Source organism: Salmo trutta, chromosome 2 (genome assembly GCF_901001165.1).
Source record: "Salmo trutta chromosome 2, fSalTru1.1, whole genome shotgun sequence".
NCBI lineage: Eukaryota > Metazoa > Chordata > Actinopteri > Salmoniformes > Salmonidae > Salmo > Salmo trutta.
In genome coordinates, this window is record NC_042958.1 from 46,089,108 (window position 1) to 46,109,231 (window position 20,124).

The following is a 20,124-nucleotide window of genomic DNA, read 5'->3' on the forward strand; positions in this document are numbered from 1 at the left end:
TCAAATTTTATATTCCTTTTGATGGCACAGAAGGCCCTTCTTGCCTTGTCTCTAAGCTTGTTCACAGCTTTGTGGAGGTTAACTGTGGCGCTGATGTTTAGACCAAGGTATGTCGTTTTTTGTGTGCTCTAGGGCAACAGTGTCTAGATGGAATTTGTATTTGTGGTCCTGGCAACTGGACCTTTTTTGGAACTTACTGAGATTTACTGTCAGGGCCCAGGTCTGACAGAATCTGCACAGAAGTTCTAGGTGCTGCCGTAGGTCCTCCATGGTTGGGGACAAAAGCCTCAGATCATAAGCAAACAGTAGACATTTGACTTCAGATTTTAGTAAGGTTAGGCCAGGTGCTGCAGACTGTTCTAGTGCCCTCGCCAATTCATTGATATATATATTGAAGACAGTGGGGCTTAAGCTGCATCCCTGTCTCACCCTACGTTCCTGTGAAAATACATGTTTTTTTTGCCAATTTTAACCGCACACTTGTTGTTTGTCTACATTAATTTTATAATGTCCTATGTTTTTCCCCCAACACCACTTTCCATCAATTTGTATAGCAGACCCTCATGCCAAATTGAGTCAAAAGCTTTTTTGAAATCAAAAAAGCATGAGAAGACTTTTCCTTTGTTTTGGTTTGTTTGTTTGTCAATTAGGGTGTGCAGGGTGAATACGTGGTCTGTCGTATGAGAATTTTGATAAAAAGCCAATTTGACATTTGTTCAGTACATTGTTTTCACTGAGGAAATGTATGAGTCTGCTGTTAATGATAATGCAGAGGATTTTCCCACGGTTGCTGTTGACGCATATCCCACAGTAGTTATTGGGGTCAAATTTGTCTCCACTTTTGTGGATTGGGGTGATCAGGCCTTGGTTCCAAATATTAGGGAAGATGCCAGAGCTGAGGATGATGTTAAAGAGTTTTAGTATAGACAATTGGAATTTGTGGTCTGTATATTTTATAATTTAATTGAGGATACCATCAACACCACAGGCCTTTTTGGGTTGGAGGGTTTGTATTTTGTCCTGTAGTTCAATCAATGTAATTGGAGAATCCAGTGGGTTCTGGTAGTCTTTAATAGTTGATTCTAAGATATGTATTTGATCATGTCTATGTTTTTGCTGTTTGATCTTCGTTACCGGGCCACAAAGATTGGAGAAGTGGTTTATCCATACATCTCCATTTTGGATAGATAGTTATTTGTGTTGTTGTTTGTTTTGTGTTTTCCAATTTTCAGAAGTGGTTAGATTCTATGGATTCTTCAATGACAATGAGCTGATTTATGACGTGCTGTTCCTACTTTTTCCGTAGTGTATTTCTGTATTGTTTTAGTGATTCACCACTGTGAAGGCGTAGGCTCAGGTTTTCTGGGTCTCTATGTTTTTGGTTAGATAGGTTTCTCAATTTCTTTCTTAGGTTTTTGCATTCTTCATCAAACCATTTGTCATTGTTGTTAATTATCTCCGGTTTTCTGTTTGAAATTTTTACATTTGATAGGGAAGCTGAGAGGTCAAATATACTGTTAAGATTTTATACTGCCAAGTTTACACCTTCACTATTACAGTGGAATGTTTTGTCTAGGAAGTACTTCCTTCGATCTATGGCATGTCTTAATATTATTCAGTTCCTTTGGCTATGATGCCTCATGATTGAGTATTGCTCTGTTAAAGTAGACTGTGATTTTGCTGTGATCTGATAGGGGTGTCAGTGGGCTGATTGTGAACCCTCAGAGACTCAAGCATTTCACTACACCGGCAATAACATCTGCTAAACATGTGTATGTGACCAATACAATTTGATTTGATTTTGATTTGAGACTCTGGGTTGAAGTCCATGATAAAGTAGTCTATAGTACCACTGCCAAGAGATGAGCTATAGGTGTACATACCATAGGAGTCCCCTCGAAGCCAACCATTGACTATGTACATACCCAGCGTGCGACAGAGCTGCAGGAGTTGTGACCCGTTTCTGTTGGATATGTTGTCATAGTTGTGCCTAGGGGGCATATGGAGGAGGGAATGCTGTCACCTCCAGGTAGGTGTTTGTCCCCCTGTGTGCTGAGGGTGTCAGGTTCTTGTCCGGTTCTGGCATTTAGGTCACCACAGACTAGTACATATCCCTGGGCCTGGAAATGATTGATTTCCCCCTCCAGGATGGAGAAGCTGTCTTCATGAAAATATGGGGATTCTAGTTGGGGGTTTAGGTAGCACACAGGAGGACATTTTTCTCTGTTAAGATCATTTCCTTTTGAATATCTAGTCAAATGTAAAATGTTCCTGTTTTGATTAATTTAATAGAGTGAGGTCTGCTCTATACCAAGATAGCATACCCCCTGAGTCCCTTCCCCTTTTCACACCTGATAGTTTGGTGGATGGGACCAGCTCTCAGTAACCTAGAGGGCAACCAGTGGGTCTGTCTCCTCTATACCAGGTTTCTTATAGGATGACAATGTCTGTATTTCCGATTTCTTTGGTGAAGTCCAGGTTCCTGCTCTTTAGGCCAAAGGCAGATGACCTCAGACCTTGCATATTCCGTGCTGAGATAGTCTCTCTCTCTACCTCTCTCATTCTCTCTCTCTCTCTTTCTCTCTACCTCCCTCTCTCTACTTCTCTCTCTCTTTACCTGTCTCTCTCTACCTCTCTCTCTCAATGTCTCTCATTCTCTCTGTCCCTTTCTCTCTACCCCTCTCTCTCTCTCTACACACCTCTCTCTCTACCTCTCTCTTACTACCTCTCTCTTACTACCTCTCTCTCTCTACCTCTCTACGTCTCTCTTTCTACCTCTCTATGTCTCTCTTTCTACCTCTCTACGTCTCTCTTTCTACCTCTCTATGTCTCTTTTTCTACCTCTACGTCTCTCTCTCTTTCTCTGTACCATGTGATCATTGCTTACATCAACAGCAGACTCCTGAGTTCTGACCAAACTGAGTGTAAAATTATATTTTCTTTTATTTGAGTTCAGTCAATGTTTAATCAACTCAATAGACAGACTATATATGGGATTTTCTTTCTAAAATAAATAAAGTTAAAAAAAAACAGAAAGCAAAGGATAATCAAAACATTAAAATAAAGAGTCTTCATCTGTGTCTGAAACTAAATAGACCCCCAAACTATTTACATTCTTCACAGAGGTTCTTATTGTTCCAAGTTCAACCACAGGTACCATCACAGGAGTATGAATCCAATAACAGGCTACTAACGTTAGCACTTTGAATGTAATGGTATCAATTCAGACAGACAGACAGACAGACAGACAGACAGACAGACAGACAGACAGACAGACAGACAGACAGACAGACAGACAGACAACCATCCAGACAGACAACCATCCAGACAGACAGTCAGACAACCATCCAGACAGACAGACAGACAACCATCCATCCATCCAAACAGACAATCATGCAGACAGTCAGACAGTCAGACAGACAGACAGACAGACAACCATCCAGACAGACAGACAACCATCCAGACAGACAGTCAGCCAACCATCCAGACAGACAGACAACCATCCATCCATCCATCCATCCAAACAGACAGACAGTCAACCATGCAGACAGTCAGACAGTCAGACAGACAGACAACCATCCAGACAGACATACAACCATCCAGACAGACAGAGAGATCACCATCCAGACAGACAACCATCCAGACAGACAGACAGACAGACAGACAGACAGACAGACAGACAGACAGACAGACAGACAACCACCCAGACAGTCAGATAGTCAGACAGACAGGTAGATAAACAGTCAGTCAGTCAGGAGGTAACTCACCCTGCTGCCTGATGACGTGTCATCTGAAAGAAGAAGACAAAACAATGAGTTACACTGCAGAGGAGAAGGAGACAAGGAGACAAGGAAACAAGGAAAATAGCTAGGAGACATGGTCACAGAGTTCATGTGCTCATCACAACTCAATGAAGGGAGTAGAAAACCATAGGAAAAGACAACAGGTCTCATCCAATAGTATGAAAATGTTTACAAACTAAAGACCTGCATGTCAAAACATTGAAATAATATTCTCTTCTCTTTGTAACATGTTAAGATGATGAAGAGGAGGAGGCTGTAGTGTGTCTGATGAAGAGGAGGCTGTAGTGTGTCTGATGAAGAGGAGGCTGTAGTGTGTCTGATGAAGAGGAGGCTGTAGTGTGTCTGATGAAGAGGAGGCTGTAGTGTGTCTGATGAAGAGGAGGCTGTAGTGTGTCTGATGAAGAGGAGGAGGCAGTGTGCGTGTTGTTTTAAACATTCCAAACCTCACAAAGGGAGCTATTTTAAACAGCAGTAAGTCCTCACAATGACGTCGATACAGAGGTATAAGGCTATAGGCTCAAACCCAACAGCAGACCATGACTGTTTACAATTATAAACATACTGTATGTATATGATACCACACACACACACACACACACACACACACACACACACACACACACACACACACACACACACACACACACACACACACACACACACACACACACACACACACACACACACACACTCTCCCTCATACTGAAGCCAGTGAAGATGCTATCCTCTATAAACATTAGGGATGTGCATCTCTCCTTTCATGAACGATTGGATACGGATCCAGATACATGGGCTCTGATACCATAAAGGAACCATACGCTTCAGTTTGAAATGACTCGGTGTGATTCGGGTTGATTAGGAGAACGAATCGATGCATGAACATATTCATTTTTCATTCTGAATGACAATGTGCTGGAACTCAGGAACTGGGCCTCTCTGAGTTGAATCTGTCTGAGATTACTTCTATAAACTGAGTGGCCATCTGTTAATGTGTGTGTGTGTGTGTGTGTGTGTGTGTCAACGTCAAATGGTGTGTGTGTAGGCACCTGAGCTGAGTCACTTGGCAGACTGAGAATCTACCACCTGAGCTGAGCCACTGGGCAGACTGAGAATCTACCACCTGAGCTAAGCCACTTGGCAGACTGAGAATCTACCACCTGAGCTGAGTCACTGGGCAGACTGAAAATCTACCACCTGAGCTGAGCCACTGGGCAGACTGAGAATCTACCACCTGAGCTGAGCCACTGGGCAGACTGAGAATCTACCACCTGAGCTGAGCCACTGGGCAGACTGAGAATCTACCACCTGAGCTGAGCCACTGGGCAGACTGAGAATCTACCACCTGAGCTGAGCCACTGGGCAGACTGAGAATCTACCACCTGAGCTGAGCCACTGGGCAGACTGAGAATCTACCACCTGAGGTGAGCCACTGGGCAGACTGAGAATCTACCACCTGAGCTGAGCCACTGGGCAGACTGAGAATCTACCACCTGAGCTGAGCCACTGGGCAGACTGAGAATCTACCACCTGAGCTGAGTCACTGGGCAGACCGAGAATCTACCACCTGAGCTGAGTCACTGGGCAGACTGAGAATCTACCACCTGAGCTGAGTCACTGGGCAGACTGAGAATCTACCACCTGAGCTGAGTCACTGGGCAGACTGAGAATCTACCACCTGAGCTGAGCCACTGGGCAGACTGAGAATCTACCAGCCCACTAACAGATTAGGGTTGTGGGCAATTTATGATTTCTGTCTGCCCACTATTATATGAAATCACCATGAACAACTGATTAACTTGTCATTTTATCTGAAATCACCATAAAACACTGATTAACTTGTCATTTTATCTGAAATCGCCATAAACAACTGATTAACTTGTCATTTTATCTGAAATCACCATAAAACACTGATTAACTTGTCATTTTATCTGAAATCACCAGAAAACACTGATTAACTTATCATTTTATCTGAAATCACCATAAACAACTGATTAACTTGTCATTTTATCTGAAATCACCATAAACAACTGATTAACTTGTCATTTTATCTGAAATCACCATAAACAACTGATTAACGTCATTTTATCTGAAATCACCATAAACAACTGATTAACATCATTTTATCTGAAATCACCATAAACAACTGATTAACTTGTCATTTTATCTGAAATCACCATAAACAACTGATTAACGTCATTTTATCTGAAATCACCATAAACAGATAAAATGATTAACGTCATTTTATCTGAAATCACCATAAACAACTGATTAATTTGTAATTTTATCTGAAATCACCATAAACAACTGATTAACTTGTCATTTTATCTGAAATCACCATAAACAACTGATTAACATCATTTTATCTGAAATCACCATAAACAACTGATTAACTTGTCATTTTATCTGAAATCGCCATAAACAACTGATTAACATCATTTTATCTGAAATCACCATAAACAACTGATTAACTAGTCATTTTATCTGAAATCACCATAAACAACTGATTAACTTGTCATTTTATCTGAAATCACCATAAACAACTGATTAACTTGTCATTTTATCTGAAATCACCATAAACAACTGATTAACTTGACATTTTATCTGAAATCACCATAAACAACTGATTAACGTATCATTTTGTTGATGAGCTAATATACTATGTCAATATTTATCTCCCATCTCAAAAGCGAATGGGTTAGACAGTTTGGAATTTTACGCTCCAACCAACCATGTGCAGCTTGCAAAAAGGATTTCTGTCCTTTATGAAAACATCTTGTTTATGTAAAATGACCAAATACACTGACTGTTTAAAGGAAAACTACCAAAACTATTTCTTATGAAGAACCTGAACAATCAAAATAAAATCGGAATGATTGAAAACTCCAATCAGCAGTTGGATGTGAGCTACGTCCACTCCGGTAGTCTACACCACTCCGCTAGGCTACGTCCACTCCAGTAGACTACACGACTCCGCTAGGCTACGTCCACTCCGCTAGGCTACACCACTCCGCTAGGCTATGTCCACTCCGCTAGGCTACGTCCACTCCGGTAGCCTACGTCCACTCCGCTAGGCTACGTCCACTCCGCTAGGCTACACCACTCCGCTAGGCTACACCACTCCGCTAGGCTACGTCCACTCCGGTAGACTACACCACTCCGCTAGGCTACGTCCACTCCGGTAGTCTACACCACTCCGCGAGGCTACGTCCACTCCGCGAGGCTACGTCCACTCCGGTAGACTACACGACTCCGCTAGGCTACGTCCACTCCGCTAGGCTACACCACTCCGCTAGGCTATGTCCACTCCGGTAGCCTACGTCCACTCCGCTAGGCTACGTCCACTCCGCTAGGCTACACCACTCCGCTAGGCTACACCACTCCGCTAGGCTACGTCCACTCCGGTAGACTACACCACTCCGCTAGGCTACGTCCACTCCGGTAGTCTACACCACTCCGGTAGGTTACGTCCACTCCGGTACGCTACGTCCATTCCGCTAGGCTATGTCCACTCCGGTAGTCTACACCACTCCGGTAGGTTACGTCCACTCCGGTACGCTACGTCCACTCCGGTACGCTACGTCCATTCCGGTAGGCCACGTCCACTCCGGTAGTCTACACCACTCCGGTAGGTTACGTCCACTCCGGTACGCTACGTCCATTCCGCTAGGCTACGTCCACTCCGCTAGGCTACACCACTCCGGTAGACTATGTCCACTCCGGTAGGCTACGTCCACTCCGGTACGCTACGTCCATTCCGCTAGGCTACGTCCACTCCGCTAGGCTACACCACTCCGGTAGGCTACGTCCACTCCGGTAGCCTATGTCCACTCCGGTAGGCTACGTCCACTCCGGTACGCTACGTCCATTCCGGTAGGCCACGTCCACTCCGGTAGACTACGTCCACTCCGGTAGGCTACGTCCACTCCGGTAGGCCACGTCCACTCCGGTAGCGGTAGGCTACACCACTCCGGTAGGCTACACCACCCCGGTAGGCTACACCACTCCGGTAGGCCACGTCCACTCCGGTAGCGGTAGGCTACACCACTCCGGTAGGCTACACCACTCCGGTAGGCCACGTCCACTCCGGTAGCGGTAGGCTACACCACTCCGGTAGACTACACCACTCCGGTAGGCTACGTCCACTCCGGTAGCGGTAGGCAACACCACTCCGGTAGGCTACACCACTCCGGTAGACTACGTCCACTCCGGTAGGCTACACCACTCCGGTAGGCTGTGTCCACTCCGGGGGGCACAGAGATATCCTATTAGAATAGGGCTATCCTATTAGAACAGAGATATCCTATTAGAACAGAGATATCCTATTAGAACAGGGCTATCCTATTAGAACAGGGCTATCCTACTAGAACAGTGATATCCTACTAGAACATTGCTTTCCTATTAGAACAGAGATATCCTATTAGAACTTGGATATCCTATTAGAACAGAGATATCCTATTAGAACAGGGCTATCCTATTAGAACAGTGATATCCTATTAGAACAGAGATATCCTATTAGAACAGGGCTATCCTATTAGAACAGGGCTATCCTATTAGAACAGAGATATCCTATTAGAACAAAGATATCCTATTAGAACAGGGCTATCCTATTAGAACAGAGATATCCTATTAGAACAGAGATATCCTATTAGAACAGAGATATCCTATTAGAACATGGCTATCCTATTAGAACAGAGATATCCTATTAGAACAGAGATATCCTATTAGAACAGAGATATCATAGACCTACGTCACCAGAAAACGATAACATCCGGTTTTCAGGGATACAGTATATTTAACCTGACTTCGTTTCCCTGAAAAAATGGAAGTGGAAACTCCGCTCAGGCATCTTTTATGCCTGATACGTTAGGTTAACCTCTCGTTGGCGCGAGCAGCTGTGTCTCCCGCTCTGTGCGCACAATTGTTATGTGACAGTCATACGCAGTTACATGCATAAAAGTTTGATAGGCTACTAAACTGAAGGAGAGGACGCATCGAACCAAATTAGAGGTCTTTTCTGGAATAAAACAATACTGAGTAAAAAATAAATAGTGAACCTGACATTGTAACGTTTCAATCGGTTTTCGGACTGATGCATGCTTAATTTGGATCGGTTTGGGCTCCCGTGGACTGATGCACTGGTATCTTAATTAAACACTTCAACAGGGGACTGATCAAATCAAATTTTATTTGTCACATGCGCTGAATACAACAGGTGTAGACGTCACAGTGAAATGCTGAATACAACAGGTGTAGACCTCACAGTGAAATGCTGAATACAACAGGTGTAGACCTCACAGTGAAATGCTGAATACAACAGGTGTAGACCTCACAGTGAAATGCTGAATACAACAGGTGTAGACCTCACAGTGAAATGCTGAATACAACAGGTGTAGACCTTACAGTGAAATGCTGAATACAACAGGTGTAGACCTCACAGTGAAATGCTGAATACAAGCCCTTAACCAACAATACAGTTACGAAAAATACCTCAAAAAGTGTAGCAGCATCGTAAGGGGGGGGGGGGGGGGGGGGCAATGCAAATTGTCTGGGTGGCCATTTGACTAGATGTTCAGGAGTCTTATGGCTTGGGGGTAGAAGCTGTTTAGAAGCCTCTTGGACCTAGACTTGGCGCTCCGGTACCACTTGCCGTGCGGTAGCAGAGAAAACAGTCTATGACTAGGGTGGCTGGAGTCTTTGACAATTTCTAGGGCCTTCCTCTGATACCGCCTGATATAGAGGTCCTGGATGGCAGGAAGCTTGGCCCCAGTGATGTAATGGGCTGTACACACTACTGTCACGTCCTGACCAGCAGGTGGAGTAGGTGTATAAGTTTTGGTCAGGCCGTGGCAGAAGAAGTTGTGTTTTCTATGTTCTGTCTAGGTTGGGTGTTTCTATGTAGAGTTAATTGGGGTGGACTTCCAATTGAAGGCAGCTGTGTGGAGTTGCCTTTGATTGGAAGTCCTATATTAGTTGGGTGTGTTTGTGGGGAATTGTTTGTGAGCACTGCGTTATTGAGCCTGCTACACTGTTGTGAGTATCATTTATTGTTTTGTTTTTCCTGTGGATGCTTTTTGTTTTTTTCCCATTAAAATAATGAGCATCCACAACTCTGCTGCATTTTGGTCCTCCTCTCTGCAACACCACGACATAATTCGTGACAGAATTCCCCACCAAACCAGGACCAAGCAGCAGAGAGAGGAGCGGCACGCTCAGTATATGGACTATGGGGAAAGATGGACTTGGGAGGAGATTTTGGATGGGGCTGGACCTTGGCATCAGGCTGGGGAATACCGTCGCCCACGGGAAGAGATCGAGGAAGCGAAGGCTGAGAGGCGGCGGTTTGAAGCCATGGCGAGGAAGCCGGAGAGGCACCCCCAAGATTTTTTTTGGGGGGGGGGCACACGAGTAGTTTGGCTAGGTCTAGGAAGAACCATAAGCCAGCTACCTGTGAGTACATGGAGGAGCGTAGGAGGTGGAGAGTGCCGTGTATCGCTGAGGTGCGCAATATCTCGCCTATACGCACGCACAGCCAAGTCCGCCTTGCACCAGCACCCCACTCGTGCAGGGCTACTAGTCTCATCCAGCCAGGACGGGCTGTGCAGGCGGTGCGATCACGGCCACCTGCGCGCCTCCATGGCCCAGTCTTTCTGGTTCCTGCCTCTCGTGCTTTCTCGGAAGTGAGTACCTCCGGGCGGGCACGTCCAGTACCAGCTCCACGCACAAGGCTTCTAGTGTGGAGTAGGTGTATAAGTTTTGGTCAGGGCGTGGCAGAAGAAGTTGTGTTTTCTATGTTCTGTCTAGGTTGGGTGTTTCTATGTAGAGTTAATTGGGGTGGACTTCCAATTGAAGGCAGCTGTGTGGTGTTGCCTTTGATTGGAAGTCCTATATTAGTTGGGTGTGTTTGTCTGTGTTTGTGGGGAATTGTTTGTGAGCATTGAGCCTGCTACACTGTTGTGAGTATCATTTATTGTTTTGTTTTTCCTGTGGATGCTTGTCGTTTTTTCCCATTAAAATAATGAGTATCCACAACTCTGCTGCATTTTGGTCCTCTCTGCAACACTACGACATAATTCGTGACAACTACCCTCTGTAGGGATAGGGTTAAGTTCAAGGTGAAGGTTTGGGACAGGGTCAGAACATCCCAATCAGAACATCCCAATCAGAACATCCCAATCAGAACATCCCAATCAGAACATCCCAATCAGAACATCCCAATTAGAATGTCAACTAAAATATTTCACAGCATAATCCTACCAATTGCTCTTTACAGAAGTGAGTTTTAGGGGCCAGTCAATAACCTGGACTTTAAAATGTGGAACAAACATCCAATTGAAGTCTGACATGCAGAATTACACCAACTAATTACACCAAAGAAGTACACCAACTAATGCATTTAGGGCAGAATTAGGCTGCTTTCCAGTGGTAATGAAAATCCAAAAAACATTAAAATGTTGGCTACACCTAAATTCAAGTCCAAATGTAAGTCTCTAATTTAAAGCACTTCAAACCCAAGAGCTGAGCCCAGAAACGAGCCCTCTCAGTCAGCTGGTGTTGGAACTCACCAACCAAGCTGACACCAGTACTGCTTCAAAAGAAAGAATTCAAATAAACAAACCTGGCAGAGACAGATCCTTACCAAGTACAGGCTGAGTGACCACCGATTGGCAATAGAAACCGGCAGACATAAAAAGACATGGCTACCCAAAGAGGAGCGTGTATGTGGTCACTGCACGACAGGGGAGGTAGAGACAGAGATGCACTTTCTCCTCTACTGTCAGAAATATTCCTCACCAAGAGATACATTATTCACAAAAATTACTACATTTATTCAAAATGTTATCTTATTGAACACAGAGGAAATACGTATTTGCCTGCCATAGCCTGAGAGACAATGAATAATAAAATATGCATAGCAAGCAGTAACTTAGTTATTATTAGTATTATTGTTATTATTATAATGATTATTGTTGTGATTATTATTCCAAATAGTAGTGGTAGGGGTAGTAGGGGTAATGGTAACGGTGTAGTTTAACGATGTTGGTGATAGTGGTGGTATTGCAGTAGTAATGATGATGGTAGTTGTAGTACTTATGTAATGGTGAGGATGACAATTATACGTTCATTTTAGTATGTAGTAGGTAGAGATATTACAGGTAGAAATGCTACTAGTGGTAATGGTAGAGATATTAGAGGTATAAATGATACTAGTGGTAATGGTAGAGATATTAAAGGTAGAAATGATACTAGTGGTAATGGTAGTAGAGATATTACAGGTAGAAATGCTACTAGTGGTAATGGTAGTAGAGATATTAGAGGTATAAATGATACTAGTGGTAATGGTAGAGATATTAGAGGTATAAATGATACTAGTGGTAATGGTAGTAGATATATTAGAGGTATAAATGATACTAGTGGTAATGGTAGAGATATTAGAGGTATAAATGCTACGAGTGGTAATGGTAGAGATATTAAAGGTATAAATGATACTAGTGGTAATGGTAGAGATATTAGCGGTATAAATGCTAATAGTGGTAATGGTAGAGATATTAAAGGTATAAATGATACTAGTGGTAATGGTAGTAGAGCTATTAAAGGTATAAATGATACTGGTGGTAATGGTAGAGATATTAGAGGTATAAATGCTACTAGTGGTAATGGTAGTAGAGATATTAGAGGTATACATGATACTAGTGGTAATGGTAGTAGAGATATTAAAGGTAGAAATGATACTAGTGGTAATGGTAGAGATATTAAAGGTATAAATGATACTAGTGGTAATGGTAGAGATATTAGAGGTATAAATGCTACGAGTGGTAATGGTAGAGATATTAGAGGTATAAATGATACTAGTGGTAATGGTAGAGATATTAGAGGTATAAATGCTACTAGTGGTAATGGTAGTAGAGATATTAGAGGTATACATGATACTAGTGGTAATGGTAGTAGAGATATTAAAGGTAGAAATGATACTAGTGGTAATGGTAGAGATATTAAAGGTATAAATGATACTAGTGGTAATGGTAGAGATATTAGAGGTATAAATGCTACGAGTGGAAATGGTAGAGATATTAGAGGTATAAATGATACTAGTGGAAATGGTAGAGATATTAGAGGTATAAATGCTAATAGTGGTAATGGTAGAGATATTAAAGGTATAAATGATACTAGTGGTAATGGTAGTAGAGATATTAAAGGTATAAATGATACTGGTGGTAATGGTAGAGATATTAAAGGTAGAAATGATACTAGTGGTAATGGTAGTAGAGATATTAGAGGTATAAATGATACTAGTGGTAATGGTAGCAGAGATATTAAAGGTAGAAATGATACTAGTGGTAATGGTAGAGATATTAAAGGTAGAAATTATACTAGTGGTAATGGTAGAGATATTAGAGGTATAAATGATACTAGTGGTAATGGTAGAGATATTAGAGGTATAAATGATACTAGTGGTAATGGTAGAGATATTAGAGGTATAAATGATACTAGTGGTAATGGTAGAGATATTAGAGGTATAAATGATACTAGTGGTAATGGTAGTAGAGATATTAAAGGTAGAAATTATACTAGTGGTAATGGTAGAGAAATTAAAGGTAGAAATGATAGTAGTGGTAATGGTAGTAGAGATATTAAAGGTAGAAATGATACTAGTGGTAATGGTAGAGATATTAAAGGTAGAAATTATACTAGTGGTAATGGTAGAGATATTAAAGGTAGAAATGATACTAGTGGTAATGGTAGAGATATTAAAGGTAGAAATGATACTAGTGGTAATGGTAGAGATATTAAAGGTAGAAATGCTACTAGTGGTAATGGTAGTAGAGATATTAAAGGTATAAATGATACTGGTGGTAATGGTAGAGATATTAGAGGTATAAATGATACTAGTGGTAATGGTAGAGATATTAAAGGTAGAAATGATACTAGTGGTAATGGTAGAGATATTAGAGGTATAAATGCTACTAGTGGTAATGGTAGTAGAGATATTAGAGGTATACATGATACTAGTGGTAATGGTAGTAGAGATATTAAAGGTAGAAATGATACTAGTGGTAATGGTAGAGATATTAAAGGTAGAAATGATACTAGTGGTAATGGTTGTAGAGATATTAGAGGTAGAAATTATACTAGTGGTAATGGTAGAGATATTAAAGGTAGAAATGATACTAGGGGTAATGGTAGAGATATTAAAGGTAGAAATGATACTAGTGGTAATGGTAGAGATATTAAAGGTAGAAATGATAGTAGTGGTAATGGTAGTAGAGATATTAGAGGTATAAAATCTACTATTGGTAATGGTAGTAGAGATATTAAAGGTAGAAATGATACTAGTGGTAATGGTACTAGAGATATTAGAGGTATAAATGATAGTAGTGGTAATGGTAGTAGAGATATTAAAGGTAGAAATGATACTAGTGGTAATGGTAGAGATATTAAAGGTAGAAATGATACTAGTGGTAATGGTAGAGATATTAAAGGTAGAAATGATACTAGTGGTAATGGTAGTAGAGATATTAAAGGTAGAAATGATACTAGTGGTAATGGTAGAGATATTAAAGGTATAAATGATACTAGTGGTAATAGTAGAGATATTAAAGGTAGAAATTATACTAGTGGTAATGGTAGTAGAGATATTAAAGGTAGAAATGATACTAGTGGTAATGGTAGAGATATTAAAGGTATAAATGATACTAGTGGTAATAGTAGAGATATTAAAGGTAGAAATGATACTAGTGGTAATGGTAGTAGAGATATTAAAGGTAGAAATGATACTAGTGGTAATGGTAGTAGAGATATTAAAGGTAGAAATGATACTAGTGGTAATGGTAGTAGTAGAGATATTAAAGGTAGAAATGATACTAGTGGTAATATTATTTTCCTTCATTATTTTATTACAATGTATATTGTATACATTGCTGTTTTAGTAATATTGACTATTTGGCCCTAAACAGAGAGTATACAGTGGCAGAATACCTGACCACTGTCACTGACCCAAACTTAAGGAAAGCTTTAACTACTATGCACAGACTCCGTGAGCATAGCCTTGCTATTGAGAAAGTCCACTGTAGGCAGACCTGGCTCTCAAGAGAAGACAGGCTATGTGCACACTGCCCACATGAGGTGGAAACGGAGCTGCACTTCCTAACCTCCTGCCAAATGTATGACCATATTAGAGACACATATTTCCCTCGGATTACACAGACCCACAAAGAATTAAAAAACAAACCCAATTTTGATAAACTCCCATATCTACTGGGTGAAATACCACAGTGTGCCATCACAGCAGCAATATTTGTGACAAGAAAAGGGCAACCAGTGAAGAACAAAAAACGTGGTAAATACAACACATATGTATGTTTATTTATTTTCCCTTTTGTACTTTAACTATTTGCACATAACATGACATTTTAAATGTCTTTTTTCTTTTAGAATTTTTGTGAGTGTAAGGTTTAATGTACATTTTTATTGTTTATTTTACTTTTGTTTATTATCTACTTCACTTTCTTTGACAATGTTAACATGTTTCCAATGCCAATAAAGCCCTTAAATTAAAATTGAAATTGAGAGACAGAGAGAGAGAAAAAGAGACAGAGACAGAGTGAGAGAGACAGAAAGAGAGAGAGAGAGACAGAGAGAGAGAGAGAGAGAGACAGAGAGAGAGACAGAGAGAGAGACAGAGAGAGAGAGAGAGAGAGAGAGGGAGAGAGAGAGGGAGAGAGAGAGGGAGAGAGAGAGAGACAGAGAGAGAGAGGGAGAGAGACAGAGAGAGGGTGTACTTCGTCATACGTCTGGCAAACATAACAGCCCTGGCCCTGCATCCTCTGACCAACTCCCCTCCAGGACAGAACACCTTCCTGACTACACTTCCCAGAATGCACTATAATAAGGAAAAGGACACAATGACCTGCTTGTTTTTCTGGGGAGTGTGTGTGCGTGTGTGTGTGTGTGTGTGTGTGTGTGTGTGTGTGTGTGTGTGTGTGTGGGCCTAGATTACAGACTTGCTGACGTCAACAACAGAGAAAGGCTTCCTCTCAATGTAGAACAGCTGGAGCTGATCAAACCCATTTTTATACATTTTGAAGTGCTGATCTAGGATCAGAGTTGCCTTTTAAATCATAACGATTAAGATTTTATGAGTGGACATGACAGTGGGGACCTGATCCTAGATCAGCACTTCCCCCCCAAAAAGATATTACTGTATTGAGACGTGCATTTAAATTCCACAAAACCAAGAGTGTTACTTAGAAAACCTACAGAGTGTTTTGAACAGCCAATTAAACATGGTAGGTAAGTGGATTCAAACACATTTCCCTTCGATGCTAACAGTATCAACATAGCAAACACAGCCATTCAAATATAGGGTGTTTCCCAAACGACAACCTATTCAGGTCCAAAGTAGTGCACAATATAGGGAATAGGGTGCCAAAACACAGCAGCTGCACTACAAACAAAGAATGATTATTTGTTGTAGACAGGTTGAGATTTCTCTGACCCAGAGTGACCACAAAGGTACAGAGTCTTGTGAGGTGTGTGTGTGTTTGTTCTCGATATGAACCAGGCTCTGAGCATAGCCTATTGTCCATAAAAGATAGTTCCTACACAGCCCTTAAAGAGACCCTGCCATGCCTTAACCTACCATACCTTACCCTACCCTACCCTACCCTGCCCTGCCCTACTCTTCCTTACCCTGCCCTACCTTACCCTGTTCTGCCCTACCTTACCCTGCTCCCTACCTTACCCTACTCCCACCTTACCCTGCTCTGCCCTACCTTACCCTGCTCCCTACCTTACCCTGCTCTGCTCTACCTTACCCTGCTCCCTACCTTACCCTGCTCTGCCCTACCTTACCCTGCTCTGCCCTACCTTACCCTGCTCCCTACCTTACCCTGCTCTGCCCTACCTTACCCTGCTCCCTACCTTACCCTGCTCTGCCCTACCTTACCCTGCTCTGCCCTACCTTACCCTGCTCCCACCTTACCCTGCTCTGCCCCACCTTACCCTGCTCTGCCCTACCTTACCCTGCTCTGCCCTACCTTACCCTGCTCCCTACCTTACCCTGCTCTGCCCTACCTTACCCTGCTCCCTACCTTACCCTGCTCTGCCCTACCTTACCCTGCTCTGCCCTACCTTACCCTGCTCCGCCCTACCTTACCCTGCTCTGCCCTACCTTACCCTGCTCTGCCCTACCTTACCCTGCTCCCACCTTACCCTGCTCTGCCCTACCTTACCCTGCTCCATACCTTACCCTGCTCTGTCCTACCTTACCCTGCTCCCTACCTTACCCTGCTCCCTACCTTACCCTGCTCCCTACCTTACCCTGCTCTGACCTACCTTACCCTGCTCTGCCCTACCTTACCCTGCTCCCACCTTACCCTGCTCTGCTCTGCCCTACCTTACCCTGCTCCCTACCTTACCCTGCTCCCTACCTTACCCTGCTCTGCCCTACCTTACCCTGCTCCCTACCTTACCCTGCTCTGCCCTACCTTACCCTGCTCTGCCCCACCTTACCCTGCTCTGCCCTACCTTACCCTGCTCTGCCCTACCTTACCCTGCCCTACCGTACTGTACCCTGCCCTACCTTACCCTACCGTACCCTGTCCTGCCCTACCTTACCCTACCTTAAGGTGTCAGCATGCTTCAGTTTGGCTGGCACCTAGCTGACCTCGGTTAGCCGAACCAAAGGAGTGTGCTCGCATACTCCCTTAAAAGACCTTCTCTTGAAAAACAAGATAAAAAGAGACAATTGTACTGTTTGTCCCTTTTGAGATGCCGTAGCCAGTAGACACTTCATCAGTAGTCAGAGTAAATCTATCCTTCATTTTGACGTTTTTTTGCCGAGGAGATCTTAGTTGCACAATTTTGCATCTGACTAGGATGTTTGGTGCAGTATTCCGACTAGGATGTTTGGTGCAGTATTCTGACTAGGATGTTCAGTGCAGTATTCCGTCTAGGATGTTCAGTGCAGTATTCCGTCTAGGATGTTCGGTGCTGTATTCCGTCTAGGATGTTCGGTGCTGTATTCCGACTAGGATGTTTGGTGAAAAGGCCCTATCCTACCTTACCCTGCCCTGTATACATTTCCCTGCCATATCTAACCCTACTCTGCCCTACCTAACCCTACCCTGCCCAGAAACAGAAAGGTTTCAGAGCAAGGCTTCAATCGCAGAGGGACATCAGGGAATGCGGTGTCTTTGTTTTTACTGAGACGTGGCTTATGGACGATACACTCCATTTAACCAGATGATTTCTACATATTCCAAAATGGATCGAACAACAGCTTCTGGTAAGAGACAGGGGAAGGGGGTATGCGAGCTCCTGTTCACCCAGCCTGGAGATTCTGATGCTAAAATCCAACTCCACTACAGTATATGCCCGAGGGAATTCACATAATGTTATTATCACTCTGTGTACATACCGCCACAAGCAAACACCAAGGCTGCACTCAGCGAACTGTAAGAGCCAGCAAGAATCCTCTCACCCGGAAGCAGTCTTTATTGTCACGGGTGACTTTAACAAAGCACATCTAAAACAATTTTTTCCCAAAATATTACCAACATGTATCCTGCCCCACAAGAGGATCTGCAGTGCTTGACAATGTATACACAAACATACGTTACAAGTACAAAGCCATCTCCCGCCCCTACTTGAGCCAATCAGATCATGTCTCTCTGTTCCTACTTCCCGCCTACAAGCAACAACTCAAGAGGGAGCCACCAACACATAGGATAGTAAGGACCTGAACAGAGCAGGCAGACTCAATGCTGCAGGACTGTTTTAAGAATACTGATTGGAATATGTTCAAAGAGTCATCCACCCAGGACTCATCCACCTATTTTGCCAAACTCCGATTTACTATAAGAAAAATGTGATTACCTTTGCTGTTCTTCGTCAGAATGCACTCCCAGGACTTCTACTTCAATAACAAATGTTGGTTTGGTTCCAAATAATCCATAGTTATGTTCAAATATCCTCTGTTTTGTTCGTGCGTTCAAGACACTATCCGAAGGGTGACGAAGGGTGACTCGCCCGACGCGTTTCGTGACAGAAATATTCGAAATATTCCATTACCGTACTTCGAAGCATGTCAACCGCTGTTTAAAATACATTTTATGCGATTTTTCTCGTAAAAAAGCGATAATATTCCGACCGGGAAACCCTGTTTACGTTCAAAGACAGAGAAAATAAAACAAGGTGTCGCCTCGTGCACGCGCCTCAGTCTCATTGTTCTCTGATCGACCATTATCCAAATGCGCTACTTTTTTTCAGCCAGGGCCTGCAAAGACATCATTCAGCAGTTTGTTGCCTTCTGAGAGCCTATGGGAGCCGTAGGAAGTGTCACGTTACAGCAGAGATCCTCAGTTTTCAATAAAGAGTGTGTAGAAGCCCAAGAAATGGTCAGAGAGGGCGCTTCCTGTAAGGAATCTTTTCAGGTTTTTGCCTGCCATATGAGTTCTGTTATACTCACAGACACCATTCAAACAGTTTTAGAAAGTTTAAGGTATTTTCTATCGAAAGCCAATACTTATATGCATATTCTAGTTTCTGGGCAGTAGTAATAACCAGATTAAATCGGGTACGTTTTTTATCCGGCCGTGCAAATACTGCCCCCTACCCTAGAGAGGTTAAACATCTCCAATCCAAAATTAAATCTAGAATCGTCTTCCTATTTCGCAACAGAGCATCCTTCACTCATGCTGCCAAACATACCCTCGTAAAACTGACATTCCTACCGATCCTCAACTTCGGCGATGCCATTTATAAAATAGCCTCCAACACTCTACTCAACAAATTGGATGCAGTCTATCACAGTACCATCCATTTTGTCACCAAAGCACCATATACTACCCACCACTGCGACTTGTATGCTCTCGTTGGCTGGCCGTTGCTTCATACTCGTCGCTAAACCCACTGGCTCCAGGTCATCTACAAGTCTTTGCTAGGTAAAGCCCCGCCTTATCTCAGCTCACTGGTCACCATAGTAGCACCCACGCGTAGCATGCGCTCCAGCAGGTACAGTGGGGGGAAAAAGTATTTGATCCCCTGCTGATTTTGTACGTTTGCCCACTGACAAAGAAAGGATCACTCTATAATTTTAATGGTAGGTTTATTTGAACAGTGAGAGACAGAATAACAACAGAAATATCCAGAAAAAACGCATGTCAAAAATGTTATAAATTGATTTGCATTTTAATGAGGGAAATAAGTATTTGACCCCCTCTCAATCAGAAAGATTTCTGTCTCCCAGGTGTCTTTTATACAGGTAACGAGCTGAGATTAGGAGCACACTCTTAAAGGGAGTGCTCCTAACCGCAGCTTGTTA

General features: G+C 42.8%; 1 protein-coding gene across 1 annotated transcript in view; it reads right to left on the minus strand.

The window, feature by feature from the left end:
* Positions 1-20,124, minus strand: part of pde10a (phosphodiesterase 10A) — a 227,068-nt gene that overhangs the window by 55,174 nt on the left and 151,770 nt on the right. Inside the window, exon 3 of the mRNA XM_029714762.1 lies at positions 3,768-3,790. Within this exon, the coding sequence (XP_029570622.1) occupies positions 3,768-3,790 (23 nt within the window). The remainder of the gene's footprint in view (positions 1-3,767; positions 3,791-20,124) is intronic.